Raw genomic sequence first — 17,869 nt, forward strand, 5'->3', positions numbered from 1 at the left:
TCACCAACCTTTTTGAAACCAAAAGCTACTTCTTGGGTACTGGTTAATGCAAAGGGTTACCAGTTTGATACACACTTAAATAAATTGCCAGAAATAGCCAATTTGCTCAATTTACCTTTAACTCTATGTTATTATTAATAATATTTATCTTTGTGGAAACACTGATAATCTTAATGATTTCTCACAATATATATAGAAACAGATAAATATCTTTATAAATATATTTCAACTGTTTAAAATTCAACATTTAACCAAAGAAAAGAAGATAAAAACTAGCTAATTCGAATCTTTTGGAAAAAAATTTAAAAAATAATTTATGGAACATCATTAGTAATTTTTCTTGATTAAAATTAATTTTAGAATTTTGATGACATGTTTTAAATAGGTTACAGAAGGGATACAGAAGCTAACATGGAGAATTAAATTAAAATGTATTTATTAGTCTTTACAATAAAAAAAAATTTTTTACTTGAACATTGATTGTAGCTGAGATAGGCGCCAGCGAACCCAAAAGGGAATAAGCGGTAGGAAATGGATGGATGGATAGATTGATTTAAATTGTCAGGAAAGAAGAGGAAAGAATTTAAAAGGTAAAAAGGTATATGTGTTTAAAAATCCTAAAATCATTTTTAAGGTTGTTTTTTTTTCTCTAAAATTGTCTTTCTGAAAGTTATAAGAAGCAAAGTAAAAAAATAAATGAATTTATTTAAACAAGTGAAGACCAAGTTTTTTAAATATTTTCTTGGATTTTCAAATTCTATTTGAGTTTTGTCTCTCTTAGAATTAAAAATTTCGAGCAAAGCGAAACCAGCTTGCTAGTAAATAAATACAATTTAAAAAATAGAGGCAGCTCACTGGTAAGTGCTGTTATTTGAGCTATTTTTAGAACAGGCCATGCGGGCTACTCATCTGGTCCTTACGGGCTACTTGGTGCCCGCAGCCGCAGGCACCGCCTTGGTGACCCCCTGCTTTACACTGTGCTCAAGTTCATGAACTCAATTAGGGTATCGATATTTGGAGTTGAAAATCGATATTAGAGCGTAACAATCTGGTATCGGTGGTGCCGATATTTCCGTATCGATCCGCACATCACTCGTTGCTGCCACGGCGGCGCGCACATGTCCTCCTCTTTGTCTGCCTTCCCGGCGTCACTTATTGGCTGCCATGGACAAAACCCGCGGGTCGCTTTTGTCGTTTCCGAGCATCCCCTGAAGCGCTCATCTCTCTCTCTTTCTCTCCCTTGGCGTGTTTACTTACCCGCGCCACGGTGCTCCACTTCCCGCCGTGCCCACCTGGAACCTGCAGGATGTGTCTGGCTGCAGGGTTGCTTTTTTGGAGATGATGCGCAGATGGTCTCTCCGTGTGTTTAGGTTTATGTGGAGCTGCACGCCTCCTTCCTCACCCTCATTATCATCGTCATCCCATCCCGAGTGGAGGTCCATGCCCCGGCTTCTCGGGTCAACATGTGCCCAGAATCAGCTGCCAGTGAAGGCAGCACCGCCAGCGTCGCCCCTGAAGAAGACTTGGACAACAATGCCAGGGCTGAGGTGAGCTGTTGTTCTAATTCTTTACAATGATGTCATTAGCGTGCCGTTCTCTGATGTCATTGGTTTGATCACATGAGAATGTTGAGAACTTACTGTGAGTGTTTTAGGACACATGAACAAAAACATGCAATCATTCCTTTTGTCACATCATCAGGATCCATGAAATCTTCATCCCCGCTGGTCACCGAGTAGAATTGAACAGTAATAATAAGAATAATAATAAAGATGTATATTTCAAGTGTAACTTCTTGACCATTACACACGAGGCTTTTATGTAACATAGCAGGTCTTATGTCAGAACTTTATAGTGATAGTAAAATGTGTCATTTATTAGCATTTTTCTTTTCTTCGGAGGATATTTGATGAAAAAACATACAATTTGTTTGAAATATATACACACACATTAATATATACATTTATATACAAGTATATATACATACATAGATGTATGTATATTCATTCAAATGTATATGAATCATATATGTATGGGATCATATATGTATCCATCCATCCATTTATCTACCGCTTGTCCCTTTTGGGGCCCCGGGGGGGGGGGGGGGGGGGGGGGGTGCCGGAGCCTATTGTATATAAATCATATATGTATATGATCATATATATTCATACATACATAAATGTATGTATGAATATATAAATATGTAAATACATGTATATAATATAAATATATATATGTATATCTAAACATATTTATACATACACACATATATGTATATAATATACATAAATGAGTATTCTATACATATATGTATGTGAGTATATATATATATATATATATATATATGCATATACATATATGTATATACATATATATTTATATATGTAACATAATATACACACATGTTTACCTGGATGTATATAATGTACATATATGTATATATACACATATTTATACGCATACCGTATATGTAAATACACGTATACATACACATATGTGTATATATACACATGTATATATACACATATACCGTATTTCCTTGAATTGCCGCTGGGGCACTATCAATCCATCCATCCATCATCTTCCGCTTATCCGAGGTTGGGTCGCGGGGGCAGCAGCCCAAGCAGGGAAGCCCAGCCTTCCCTCTCCCCAGCCACTTCGTCTAGCACTTCTCGGGATCCCCCGGGAGACATAGTCTTCCCAACGTGTCCTGGGTCTTCCCTGTGGCCTCTTACCGGTTGGACGTGCCCTAAACACCTCCCTAAGGAGGCGTTCGGGTGGCATCCTGACCAGATGCCCTAGAGGGGCGGAGATTTCTACCGATCACCACCTGGTGGTGAGTTGGCTGGGGCGCTAATTAATTTAAAACGTCTTCTCACTCCTGCGCTTACCAAAGGCATGCGGTAAAAGTAAGCAAGCATGCGCTAATTATTTTAAAACCTCTTCTCACTCTGGTACTTACCAAAGGTATGTAGTAAAAATTTGAGTGTGATGTATGGTTGGACCTTAAATCCTACTGAATAGCTCTTAATATTCTTCCCTTTATGCGATTTCAAATTACCGGTATTGAAATCAGCCTTCTTCATTTTGAAAATGATGACAGGGGAAGTGTCACTTGTGACATCACGAGTTTGACCAGGCGGTAATACTAAGCATGCGCTAATTATTTTGGGAATCGAGTTTGACCCGGCAGTAATTCAAGGCAAGCGCATACTATATGCCCTGCGGCAATTCAAGGAAATACGGTATGTATATATTTTGGGCAGCACGGTAGTAGAGGGGTTAGTGTATCTGCCTCAAAATACGAAGGTCCTGAGTAGTCCTGAGTTCAATCCCGGGCTCGGGATTTTTCTGTGTGGAGTTTGCATGTTCTTCCCGTGACTGCGTGGGTTCCTTCCGGGTACTCCGGCTTCCTCCCACCTCCAAAGACATGCACCTGGGGATAGGTTGATTGGCAACACTAAATTGGCCCTAGTGTGTGAATGTGAGTGTGAATGTTGTCTGTCTATCTGTTTTGGCCCTGTGATGAGTTGGCGACTTGTCCAGGGTGTACCCCGCCTTCCGCCCGATTGTAGCTGAGATAGGCGCCAGCGCCCCCCGCGACCCCAAAAGGGAATAAGCGGTAGAAAATGGATGGATGGATATATATATATTTATATATATATACATACACACGTGTATACACTATACATACATGTACAGTATATACACATACATATATATATATATATATATATACATTTACGTTATACGTATATATTTATATACATCTATATATATATATGTATATACATGTTTACATATGTGTGTGTATGTATATCTTTATAATAAATAATGTAAACACAAACAAGCAATTCATTTGCATGCTAATAATTTTCAGTACGGTATATATTTTCAATATTTGAATGCAAACAATTTGGCATATACTTACAATAATTAATGTGAACACATGAATGTACATTTTCATTTATTAGCATGTTTCAGACAAACATTTTTACTACATTTTTGCAATACTGTATATAATGTCTGCTAGAAAAGGTGATACAATTTATAATTTATGGCACACATTATTGGATGCTTTATTTATTATTTTGTAACATTAGTAGAGTTTTGTCCGTTAATCTTACCTTCTGCTGCAAATGTGTGTATTTCCTTTTACCTGGAAACTTACAATGACCGTAAATTCTGCAGATTTTCCCATGGGGAGCATGTAATTGCAACATCAATAAATCCATATTTTCTCCATCTATGTACATCGATGTCTTTTCTGTGTCCTTACATTTGCATGTAATATTTTCCTATCTGTCGGCTTTTGTTGTTGCACGAAAACCCTTTCCTCCTCTCTGTAGGTCCAATGATGGTCATTGGAATGTTGACAAATGTGTTATTATATATATTTACAATAATTGATGTACATGTTTTAAATCTACTTACAATAACTAATGTGAACACACATGAATGTACATTTTCACTTATTAGCATGTTTCAGACAAAAATTTTTACTACATTTTTACAATACTGTATACAATGTCTGCTAGAAAAGGTGATACAATTTATAATTTATGACACACATTATTGAATGCTTTATTTATTATTTTTGTAACATTAGTAAAGTTTTGTCCGATAATCCAACTTTCTGCTGCAAATGTGTGTATTTCTTTTACCAAGAAACTTGCAATGACTGTAAATTCTGCAGATTTTCCCATGGGGAGCATGTAGTAATTGCAACATCAATAGATCCATATTTTCTCCATTTAGCTACATCGATCTCTTTTCTGTGTCCTTACATTTCCACGTAATATTTTCCTATCTGTCGGCTTTTGGTGTTGCACGAACACTCTTTCCTCCTCTCTGTAGGTCCAATGATGGTCATTGGAATGTTGATAAATGTGTTATTATATATGTTTACAGTATTAGATGTACATTTTAAAAATCTACTTACAATAAATATGTAACAATATATGTACGTTCATATTCATGTATTCGCCAATTTCAAACATTTGTTGTATATATTGACAATATTTAATGTAAACATACAATTTCTGCAACAAATGGTGACAATTTATGATTTTCATTGATTCGCATGTGTCAAACACACATTTTTACTGCATATTTACAATATTTGTGTCAAACACACATTTTTACTGCATATTTACAATATTTGATAAAAACATTTTGACGCTCACAGTAATTATTGCAAACATATGCACACGTTTTCATTATTTATTTGTCTATTACAAACATATTTGTACTATTAATTTACATTGGTACCATTTATCATTTCTTACATTTTTTGTGCATTTTCAATGGTTTCCAATACACACATTTACTGTATATTTACAATTATATCCATCCATCCATTTCCTACCGCTTATTCCCTTTTATTTACAATATATAATTTCTTCTAGAAATGGTGATACAATTTAAATTAATTTCTTACATATTTTGTGCATTTTCATATACATCTTTCAAACATACTATACACATTTACAATATTTGAGGAAAACATGCAAGTCAGCTACATTTTTTTCAAGTGTTTACAAAATATTTTTGGCATTTGTGAGTATAGGCTGTACTCTATTAATAGTACAAACACTTCTGGCAGGACAACAAAAGGTACTATATATGTATTCTATGATGTATCTTTGGATTTTTTATTTATTATATTGTAATATTAGTAACGTTTTGTTCGTTAATCTTACTTTCTGCTTCAAAGGTGTGTATTTATTTTACCTAGAAACTTGAAATGACCGTAAATTCGACAAATTTTCCCATGGGGAGCATGTAATTGCAACATCAATAAATCCATATTTCCTCATCTATCTACATCGATGTTTTCTCTGTGTCCTTACATTTGCATGTAATATTTTCCTATCCGTCTGCTTTTTTTTTTTTTTGCACGAACACTCTTTCCTCCTCTCTGTAGGTCCAATGATGGTCATTGGAATGTTGATAAATGTGTTATTGTATATGTTTACAGTATTTGATGTACATTTTAAAATCTACTTACAATAAATGTAACAATATATGTACGTTCATATTCATGTCTTCGCCTATTTTAAACATTTGTACTATATATTGAAAATATTTAATGTTAACATACAATTTCTGTTAGAAATGGTGACAATTTATGATTTTTCATTGATTGGCATGTGTCAAACACACTTTTTTACTACATATTTACAATATTTGATGGAAATATTTTGACGCTTACAGTAATTATTGCAAACATGCAGGTACGTTTTCATTTATTTGCGTATTTCAAACATACAATTGTACTATCAATTTACATTGATACATTTATAATTTCTTACAATTTTTCGTGCATTTAATTTGGTTTTAAACATACGTATTTACTACATATTTACAATATTTGATAACATTTATCATTTCTTACAGTTTTTTTGCATTTTCGTTGGTTTCAATGAAAATACATTGAAAATATATTTACAATATATTTGATGTCAATATATTGTAAGTATATTTTAATCAAATATATTTACAATATTTGATGTAAATATAGAATTTCTGCTAGAAATGGTGCTTCAATTTATAATTTCTTACACATTTTGTGCATTTTCATTTACATGTTTCAAACATACTAGATATTTACAATATTTGAGGAAAACATGCAAGTCAGCTAAAAAAAAACGTGTGAGTATAGGCTGTAACCTACTCTATTAATAATACAATCACGTCTGGCAGGACAACAAAAGGTACTATATATGTATTCTATCATGTATTATTGGATGCTTTATTTATTATATTATAACATTAGCAAAATGTTGTCCGTGAATCGTACTGTCTGCTGCAAAGGTGTGTATTTTGTTTACCTAGAAACTTGCAATGACCGTAAATTCTGCAGATTTTCCCATGGGGAGCATGTAATTGCAACATCAATAAATCCATATTTCCTCCATCCATCTACATCGATGTCTTTTCTGTGTCCTTACATTTGCATGGAATATATTCCTATCTGTCAGCTTTTTTTTTTTTTTTTTGCACGAACTCTCTTACCTCCTCTTTAGGTCCAATGATGAACATTGGAATGTTGAAAAATCTGTTATTATACATATTTACAAAATTTGATGTACATTTTTGAAATCTACTTACAATAGCTAATGTGAACATATTTGTACGTGCATTTTCATGTGTTCGCCTATTATAAACATTTTACTATATATTGACAATATTTAATGTCAACACACAATTTCTGCTAGAAATGGTGACAATTTATGATTTTCATTGATTTGCACGTGTCAAACACACATTTTTACTACATAATTACAATATTTGATGAAAACTTTTTGACGGTTACTGTAATTATTGCAAACATATGCATGCATGTTTTCATTTATTTGGCTATTTCAAACATATTTGTACTATTAATTTACATTGATACCATTTATAATTTCTTACATTTTTTGTGCATTTTCAATGGTTTCAAATATACACATTTACAGTATATTTACAATTATATATTTCCAATATATAATTTCTTCTACATATGGTGATACAATTTAAATTAATTTCTTACACATTTTGTGCATTTTCATTTACACGTTTCAAACATACTATACATATTTACAATAATTGAGGAAAACATGCAGGTCAGCTACATTTTTTTCCAATTTTTACAAAATATTTTGGGTATTTGTGAGTATAGACTGTAACCTACTCTATTAATAATACAATCACTTCTGGCAAGACAACAAAAGGTACTGTATATATTCTATCATGTATTATCGGATGCTTTATTTATTATATTGTAACATTAGCAAAATTTTGTCCGTTAATCTTACTGTCTGCTGCAAAGGTGTGTATTTCGTTTACCTAAAAAATTGCAATGACCGTAAATTCTGCAGATTTTCCCATGGGGAGCATCTAATTGCAACATCAATAAATCCATATTTCCTCCATCTATCTACATCGATGTCTTTTCTGTGCCCTTACATTTGCATGGAATATTTTCCTATCTGTCAGCTTTTTTTTTTTGCACGAACTCTCTTACCTCCTCTTTGTAGGTCCAATGATGATCATTGGAATGTTGAAAAATCTGTTATTATACATATTTACAAAATTTGATGTCCATTTTTTAAATCTACTTACAATAGCTAATGTGAACATATTTGTACGTGCATTTTCATGTGTTCGCCTATTACAAACATTTTACTATATATTGACAATATTTAATGTCAACACACAATTTCTGCTAGAAATGGTGACAATTTATGATTTTCATTGATTCGCACGTGTAGAGCACACATTTTTACTACATAATTACTATATTTGATGAAAACTTTTTGATGGTTACTATAATTATTGCAAACATATGCACACATGATTTCATTTATTTGTCTATTTCCAACATATATTTGTACTACTAATTTACATTGATACCATTTATAATTTCTTGAATTTTTTGTGCATTTTTAACGGTTTCAAATGTAAACATTTACTGTATATTTACAATATTTGATGTAAACATATAATTTGTTCTAGAAATGGTGATACAATTTAAAATAATTTCTTACCCATTTTGTGCATTTTCATTTACATGTTTCAAACATTCTATACATATTTACAATATTTGAGGAAAACATGCAAGTCAGCTAAATTTTTTTCCCAATTTTTACAAAATATTTTGGGCATTTGTGAGTATAGGCTGTAACCTACTCCATTAATAATACAAGCACTTCTGGCAGGACAACAAACGGTACTATATATGTATTCTATCATGTATTATTGGATGCTTTATTTATTATATTGTAACTTTGGCAAAATTTTGTCCGTTAATCTTACTGTCTGCTGCAAACGTGTGTATTTCTTTTACCTAGAAACTTGCAATGACCGTAAATTGTGCAGATTTACCCATGGGGAGCATCTAATTGCAACATCAATAAATCCATATTTCCTCATCTATGTACATCGATGTCTTTTCTGTGTCCTTACGCTTGCATGTAATATTTTCCTATCTGTCGGCTTTTGTGGTTGCACGAAAACCCTTTCCTCCTCTCTGTAGGTCCAATGATGGTCATTGGAATGTTGATATTGATAAGTTGATTATCATAATTATTCCAGCTGCTTAACTGGAGGCCGTAAAAGAGTAGCACGAGTCACAAAGTGTGTCATGTTGTATTGATTGTGGTTGTACTGCATGCACACGTACCGGTAAATACTTCTTCTGCAGTGGGCTCGTCACCTCAGTGGGGAAATTTGCAGTTAATCCCTGTCACCTGTGTGGGTGGTAAAGTTAGCGTTAGGAAGATGTAGTACTTATGCTGGCCAGCAAGCTTTGGCCAATGCAGAAAAAGATGGTCGCCAATAACCTTTTGTTTTAAAGGCCTACTGAAACCCACTACTACCGACCACGCAGTCTGATAGATTATGTATCAATGATGAAATATTAATATTGCAACACATGCCAATACGGCCTTTTTAGTTTACTAAATTGCCATTTGAAATTTCCCGCGAGTTACTTGTTGAAAATGTTGCGGAATGATGACGTGCACACGCGTGACGTCACGGACTGTTAGGAAATATTAGCGCTGCACCACTACACGGCTAAAAGTCGTCTGCTTTAATCGCATAATTACACAGTATTTTGGACATCTGTGTTGCTGAATCTTTTGCAATTTGTTCATTTAATAATGGAGACTATAAAGAACAAAGCTATTGGTGGAAAGCGGTGGATTGCAGCTGTCTTTAGCACCGAGACACAGCCGGTGTTTCTTTGTTTGTTGTGAAGCGGAGCGGTCAAGCGAACATGTTTTCTCTACGTCAACCAGCATGTTTTTGCATGGGGAAATTGTGATATATATCTTACTGGAGAAATCAGTGGATTATTCGTCGTCCTGCAGCAGCTGTCAAAAAAGGCAGCTGTGAGCTTGGCTACTCGTCTTCTCTCTGAGACACTGCGTGTTCACCGCAGCTATCCGACCTCGAGGTATGTCTTTACAATCTTTAAAATCTCACTAAAACACTATTAAAACATAAGCAGATAAGGGATCTTCCAGAATTATCCTTGTAAATGTGTCTTATTACATCTGAAACGCTCACACTGCCGCCGCCGGGAGCCGTCGTTTTTTTTTCCTTCTAGTCCTTCACTATCAATATCCTAATTCACAAATCTTTCATCCTCGCGCAAATTAATGAGGAAATTGTCGCTTTCTCGGTCCGAATTGCTCTTACTGCTGGTGGGTCCCATTATAGACAATGTGAATATGTGAGGAGCCATCAAACAACTCGTGACGTCACGCGCACATACTTCCGGTAAAGGCAGGGCTTTTCTATTAGCGACCAAAAGTTGCGAACTTTATCGTCGATGTTCTCTACTAAATCCTCTCAGCAAAAATATGGCAATATCGTGAAATGATCAAGTATGACACATAGAATGGACCTGCTATTCCCGTTTAAATAAGAAAACCTCATTTCAGTAGGCCTTTAAATACGATCCAACTGTTGAAGTTTGGAATAATCCTTCCTTCCTGGGACTTTTCAGAGTCCTTGCCAGGTTTGCATGGCAGCCATCCCAAAAAGCGTGACTAAGTCATGATCCAGGCACGGGGGCTGCCTCTTCCCTGAGGTGACGAAGGACGCCACCGGCTTTATGCTTTGCCACCATTGAGTATGGACTTGAATGAGCATGCACGCACTAAACGGGAGCATTGACTTCCTGGCAGCAACATGCATGGGGGCAAGGCACGCATATTGTACTTTCATCAGCAAGGCGACTCTTTGACCTGATGGCGGGCCAACCTCCGCATGGTGAGATGTACACGCCGTGACGTGTGCAACCACTCATGCATAAACGATGCCGAAGCACTTACAACACTGAATATTGGACTGAATATTTCATGTGAGTCATTTTTAGCTTCATGCACATATTCTGTGTGGGACATATGAGATACTCTACATGGGACAAGTTTTCATGGATGTTTGTGGAGAGAAAGAAACTGTAGTTTATCATTAACAAAAAAATAGGGATATGTAAAGGTTGAATCTGGCATTAATTTTGTATGTAAATTTTCATATTTTTTTGTTTTTGCTGACATCACCTTCGAGTGGAATTTTTTTTAGTTTTATTGTATTTTTATAATTTTGTAAAAAGGCAAAAAAATCGCTTTTCATTGACTCCATCCTCACATTTTCCTGTTTCAAATACTGTGGCTTCACAACACCGGGGCGCTAATTAATTTAAAACCTCTTCTCACTCATGCGCTTACCAAAGGCATGCGGTAAAAGTAAGCATGCGCTAATTATTTTAAAACCTCTTTTCACTCCGGCACTTACCAAAGGCATGCAGTAAAAATTTGAGTGTGATGTAAGGTTGGACCTTGAATCCTACTGAATAGCTCCTAATCTTCTTCCCTTTATGCGATTTCAAATTACCGGTATTTAAATTAGCTTCCTCCATATTGAAAATGATGACAGGGGAAGTGTCACTCGTGACGTCACGAGTTTGACCAGGCGGTAATACTAAGCATGCACTAATTATTTTGCGAAGTGAGTTTGACCCGGCAGTAATTCAAGGCCCGTGCATACTATATGCCCTGCGGCAATTCAAGGAAATACGGTTATTTCAAGTATAAAAAAGGCTAAATAAACTGCAAATCAATACTACTTGCCAATGATAGTCAATTGCTACTTGACGCATGTTGACGCATGCTAGCTTTTTTTGCTAATTTTGCAAGGACAGTCATCCTTCACCACATCGCACTTTAAATATCCACTGTAGAATTTTAGGGATATTTTTTAATTTTTAAAGCACATTTAAAATGTTTTATTCCTCAATTAAATTTTTTAGTGAGTTTTCTAATTTTGTAAAAAAAAAGCTAAGAAATAAAAAAGAAGTTTTTTATTGATTAGAGCTATACGGTCGTCCTGCTTCAAATATTGGGGGCCTCACAACAACATGCATTTTTTGTTAAAATGTTGTATTTTTTATTACACATTTTTTTACTTAAATTAAGCATTTTCAAGCATAAAATGGCTAAACAACCGACAAATATCAATACTTAACATTGTTAGTCAATTGCTACTTGACGCATGTAAACTGTTAGACTGCTAGCTTTTTAAGCTAATTTTGCGGGTACAGTCGTCCCTTGTCACAAAAATATCCTCTGCAGATTTTTAAAAACATTTTTAAAGCATATTTACACTTTATCGTAAACTAGGCATTTTCAAGTATGAAAATCGCTAAACAAACTGCAAATATCATTACACTCAATTGTTAGTCAATTGCTATACTAGGAGCACATTAACGATTAGCCTGCTAGCTTTTTGTTTTTTTTTAACCAAATTCTGCGGGTACAGTCGTCCCTCGCCACATCACACCGCAGATTATTTTAGGGATATTTTAACATTTTTAAAAGTTTATTCAACACTCTAACCACTAGGCCACCTACTCAGTGGCCTAGTGGTTAGAATGTCCGCCCTGAGATCAGTAGGTCGTGAATTCAAATCCCGAGTCATACCACCAATGACTATAAAAATGGGACCCATTACCTCCCTGCTTGGCACTCAGCATTAAGCGTTGGAATTGGGGGTTAAATCACCATAAATGATTCCCAGGCGTTGCACTGCTCCTGCCCACTGCTCCCCTCACCTCCCAGGGGGAGATCAAGGGTGATGGGCCAAATGCAGAGAATAATTTCACCACATCTTGTGTGTGTGTGTGTGTGACAATCATTGCTACTTTAACTTTTAACTTTAACGTTTTTGATTGCATATTAGGCATTTGCTAGCATAAATATTGTTTTTGTGGAGTTTTTTAAATTTTATAAAAAGGCTAAAAATATATGTTTTTAAAATATTTCCAGCTATGCTGTCGTCCTGCTTCGAATATTGCGGCTTCACAACAACGTGCATTTTTTGTTAAGATTTTTTTGTTAAAATTAAAAATCTATGCTTGCTGTTTTTATACTGTATTTGAAACAAAACCACTTTTATTTTTACCTTAAAATGCTGACAACTGAGCTGCCTTATTTTTTACCATTAAATTGACGGTCGTCATTTTTACAGTGTAATACTGCCAATGGAAAAACGGTACCACTCTTATTTTTATGGAAAAATTCTGGGGACTGAGGTGGGATTTTACCGTAAAACCTATTGTCGTTTTTACACTGTATTACTGTTAAAGAAAAACTACCACTTTTATGGGACTGAGCTGACAGTTTTTTTTTCTGTAAAACCTACTGTATCACTTTTATTTTTACGGTAAAATTCTGACGACTGAGCTGTCAGATTTTTGTTTTTTTTACATAAAATATACAGTCGTTTTTTGCAGCACATTACTGTAAATGGATAAAACGTTACGATTGCTTTACAGTGGAATTCTGCCGACTGAACTGTAAAATCACTCTTTTTTTTTTTTTTTCTTCACAGTGTATTAGTGTAAATTGCAAAATAGTACCAGATATTTTTACGGTAAAATACTGACAACTGAACTGCCGGTTATTTTTACCGTAAAATCAATGGTTATCATTTTTACAGTTCATTAATGTACATGGAAAAACGAGTGGGTCTAACATAATATTGTGAAAGTTTACTTTTACAGGACTGAGCCGCCGGTTTTTTACTGGAAAACCTACAATTTTTTTTTTTTCACAGCGGATTACTGTAAATGGAAAAACTTATTTTCACGTTAAAATTCTGGCAACTAAACAGAATTTTTACCGTACAATTTTTCGTGTTGTTGATCACTGCGTGTGTTTGCATGCGTTTCGCCTCACATCACGACAGCGGCGGACATTGCAATGCGCATTCCACGAGGAGTCAGTTTACTGTGATGGCATGGCTCAAAAAAGCCAAAGAAAATGCATCACTGCATGAAATTTGACGCATTACCTGACGGTTGTCTCGTTGTCTGTGTGCAGCCGCAGCAGCCCCAGAAGCAGTCCCTGCTGAGGTCCTTGTGCCAGGACAGCCACTGGAAATGTCTGCTGCTCTCCCTGCTCATGTACGGCTGTGTGGGCGCCATGGCCTGGTGCCGGGTGGCCACAGTGACGCGCCTCTCCTTCGACAGCGCCTACAAGGGCCGGTCCATGATGTACCACGACAGTCCCTGCTCCGACGGTTACATCTACATCCCCCTGGCCTTTCTGGTCATGCTCTACGTGGTCTACCTGGTGGAATGCTGGCACTGCCACACCAGGCAGGAGCTGCAGTACAATGTGGACGTCGACGACGTGGCCGAGCGCGTGCGGAGGATGCAGCAGGCCACGCCGTGCATCTGGTGGAAGGCCGTCAGCTACCACTACGTTAGGAGGACGCGGCAGGTGACGCGCTACCGCAACGGGGACGCGTACACCACCACGCAGGTCTACCACGAAAGAGTCAACACGCACGTGGCCGAGGCTGAGTTCGACTATGGGAACTGCGGCGTGAAGGACATCTCAAAGGGCCTGCGGGGCTTGGAGTGCTTCCCTGTCACCAAGTTGAGGTTCACCAAGTGCTTCAGCTTTGCCAACGTGGAGTCGGAAAACTCTTACCTGACCCAGCGGGCCAGGTTCTTCACAGAGAATGAGGGTTTGGATGACTACATGGAGGCCCGTGAAGGGATGCACCTAAAGAATGTAGACTTTAAGGAATACATGATTTCCTTCTCCGATCCAAATCACCTTCCGTGGTACGCAGCACATTCCACCTTCTGGACAGCAGCCGCCTTGACTCTCTCCTGGCCTTTACGGGTGCTGTCCGAGTACCGAACGGCGTGCGTCCACTACCATGTGGAGAAGCTCTTTGGCTTCGACTACGTGCCTGTGACGCCTTCCGAGGAGCGTCCGTACTGCAGACACATCCCGCGGGTCAACACCATCGACAGCACGGAACTGGAGTGGCACATTCGCTCCAACCAGCAGCTGGTACCTAGCTACTCGGAGGCGGTTCTCATGGACCTGGCCCAGCTTTCAGGCAGCGGCAATAACTCCTCCGTTTGTCGGCGCTACAGACAGAACTGCCAACGTTGCCAGCGTGCCATCAGCAGTTCCTCCATTTTCTCCCGCAGCGCCCTGAGCATCTGCAACACGGCCAGCCCCCGGCTCCCGTTCAGCGCCAGCCGCTTTTCGTTAAGCCGGCTCTACGGCTCCAGGCGGAGCTGCCCGTGGAGGAGCAGCGGCAGCTTAAACGACATGCCCAGCCGGCCCACGGAGAGCACGCGCTGCCTGTCGGGCCATCCGGACGGCGGGGAGGGCCCTCCGGCGTACCAGGACGCCCTCTACTTTCCCGTACTCATCGTACATAGCAATGAAGGCTGCCTCAACCACGACCATCACTCTCTACACATTAACGGATCCTGTGTGGAGACTTCTCTATGACCCTGGACCTAAGACAGGGGCTTAAAGGCCTACTGAAACCCAACGCAGTCTGATAGTTTATATATCAATGATGAAATATTAACATTGCAACACATGCCAATACGGCCTTTTTAGTTTACTAAATTGCAATTTTAAATTTCCCGCGAAGTGCCGTCTTGAAAACGTCGCGGAATGAAGACGCTTATGATGACGCTTGCGTTTGACGTCTCGGGTTGTAGCGGACATTATTTTCCAGCCCGATCCAAGCTATAAGAAGTCTGCTTTAATCGCATAATTACACAGTATTCTGGACATCTGTGTTGCTGAATCTTTTGCAATTTGTTCAATTAATAATGGAGAAGTCAAAGTACAAAGATGGAGGTGGGAAGCTTTTAGCCTTTAGCCACAGCCGGTGTTTCCTTGTTTAAAATTCCCGAAGGTGAAGCTTTATTATGGATCCCGACCACATGTCAACCGGCAGTTTTCGGTGAGAAAATTGTGGTAATAAGTTGGCTCTTACCGTAGTTATGAGCGGAGCCTGCGTCGGATGCGTCCTCCTGCAGCTGCCGCGGACTATTACCTCCTCCCACGCAGACACTGGCGGTCAACAGACCCGTGGCCACACCCCTCCGACTTTCAGGTACTGTATAATTTCACTAAAACAATAGGCACGTAAGGGATTTTCCAGAATTATCCTAGTAAATGTGTCTAATAACATCTGAATCGCTCCCACTGCAATCGCCTTTTTTTTCTTTTTTTTTTTTTTCTAGTCCTTCACCCTCAATATCCTCATCCACAAATCTTTCATCCTCGCTCAACTTATTGGGGAAATTGTTGCTTTCTCGGTCCGAATCGCTCTCGGTGCTGATGGCTATGATTGTAAACAATGTGAGGATGTGAGGAGCCCTAAAACCCGTGACGTCACGCGCACATCGTTTCCTACTTCCGGTAAAGACAAGGCTTTTTTATTAGCGACCAAAAGTTGAGAACTTTATTGTCGATGTTCTCTACTAAATCCTTTCTGCAAAAATATGGCAATATCGCGAAATGATCAAGTATGACACATAGAATGGACCTGCTATCCCGGTTTAAATAAGAAAATCTCATTTCAGTAGGCCTTTAAGAAGACTCTGGTTGGCTAAGAAGCAGATATGATGTGATTGTTGCTTAGGGTACACACTGTGGCTTCTAAGACTTTTAAAGTTGATTTATCAAGACTGTGCTGTGTGGACAAGATTCAAATAACTATGAACTCACAGGATGGTACTGATAGTCCACGTTTTAGAAATGTCTTGTGGTCTAAAACAGAAAGACAGGGGCACTTGAAGTAAAATCTGTAATTTCCCTCAGCTACCCTTGTAAAATATTTTAAAATGTACAAGCGATTTTTACAGTGTCATTTTTTAAAAGAAATACAAGTGTGACGATAAGTTAACCTGGTTTTGATGAAAACAACAATTAAACAATCATAACTTTGTTTCATTTGTGCCGAACATTTTTGTCATACGGGAAAGAAAACATGGCGAACAAGTGATGCTGAAGTGAATGTGAAATTGAATCGATTTCAACGTCAGACCAGACCTGTCCTACCTAGTCTTTGAGCATGAACTGATGAAGTATGCTTGGATGAGAGGCAATTCCAGAACAGAGCAAGTCAGATTTCAAGCTAAAGTTGTCCTACCTGGTCTTTAAGTATGAACTGAATAAGCCTGCTTATAAGGAACATCTAATGCACTCTGAACAGTTCAGATACAATCAATTAAAATTCAGACTGTACAGCTAGTCAGAATACAGAATAGAGCTGTTCTATTTAGTCTTTTAGCATCGACTGGTGAAGCATGCTTGGATGAGAGGAAAAACATCTCCAAAGATAACCTGAACAGTCCAGTTGCGATCAATTCAATTGCAGACCAGAGCAAGTCAGATTTCAAGCTATTGCTGTCCTACCTAGTCTTTCAGTTTCAACTAATTAAGCCTGCTTGTATGGAAGATAAACACATCAAAAATAATCTGAACAATCAATTTAAATTCAGACTGTACAGATTGTCAGAATACAGACTAGAGGTGTCCTGTTTCGTCTTATAGCATAAACTTGTGAAGCATGCTTGGATGAGAGGCAAAACGTCTCCAAAGATAACCTAAACAGTCCAGTTAAGATCGAATCAATTCCAGAACAGAGCAAGTCAGATTTTAAGACAGAGTTGTCCTATATAGTATTTGAGTATAAACTGATTAGACCTGCTTATATGGAAGACAAAACAATCTTAGACAATATAAACAGTCCAGTTGCGATCAATTCAATTACAGACCAGAGCAAGTCAGATTTCAAGCTATTGCTGTCCTACCTAGTCTTTCAGTATGAACTGATTAATCCTGCTTGTATAGAAGACAAACTATCTAAGATAATTTGAAAAATCAATTCAAACTCAGACTGTACAGCTAGTCAGAATACAGACTAAAGCTGTCCTATCGAGGCGTTTAGCATAAACTGGTGAAGCATGCTTGGATGAGAGGCAAAACGTCTCCAAAGATAACCTAAACAGTCCAGTTAAGATTGATTCAATTCCAGACCA

General features: G+C 37.6%; 1 protein-coding gene across 1 annotated transcript; it reads left to right on the forward strand.

The window, feature by feature from the left end:
* Window positions 1–1,107: 1,107 nt before the first annotated feature.
* On the forward strand, window positions 1,108–15,692 carry tmem151ba (transmembrane protein 151Ba). Its single transcript, XM_061885758.1, has 2 exons — window positions 1,108–1,547; window positions 13,878–15,692. Exons 1-2 carry the CDS (start codon window positions 1,464–1,466, stop codon window positions 15,315–15,317), a joined length of 1,524 nt encoding a protein of 507 aa, XP_061741742.1. The 5' UTR covers window positions 1,108–1,463; the 3' UTR covers window positions 15,318–15,692.
* Window positions 15,693–17,869: the final 2,177 nt, after the last annotated feature.

This window comes from Nerophis ophidion, linkage group LG24 (genome assembly GCF_033978795.1).
Source record: "Nerophis ophidion isolate RoL-2023_Sa linkage group LG24, RoL_Noph_v1.0, whole genome shotgun sequence".
NCBI classification, from domain to species: domain Eukaryota; kingdom Metazoa; phylum Chordata; class Actinopteri; order Syngnathiformes; family Syngnathidae; genus Nerophis; species Nerophis ophidion.

Bases quoted from the DNA above. Each gene is read 5' to 3' on its own strand.
- tmem151ba (XM_061885758.1), top strand. From the start codon at position 1,464: ATGTGCCCAGAATCAGCTGCCAGTGAAGGCAGCACCGCCAGCGTCGCC. The intron at 1,548-13,877 runs GTGAGCTGTTGT...GTCTGTGTGCAG, and splicing joins ACAACAATGCCAGGGCTGAG to CCGCAGCAGCCCCAGAAGCA.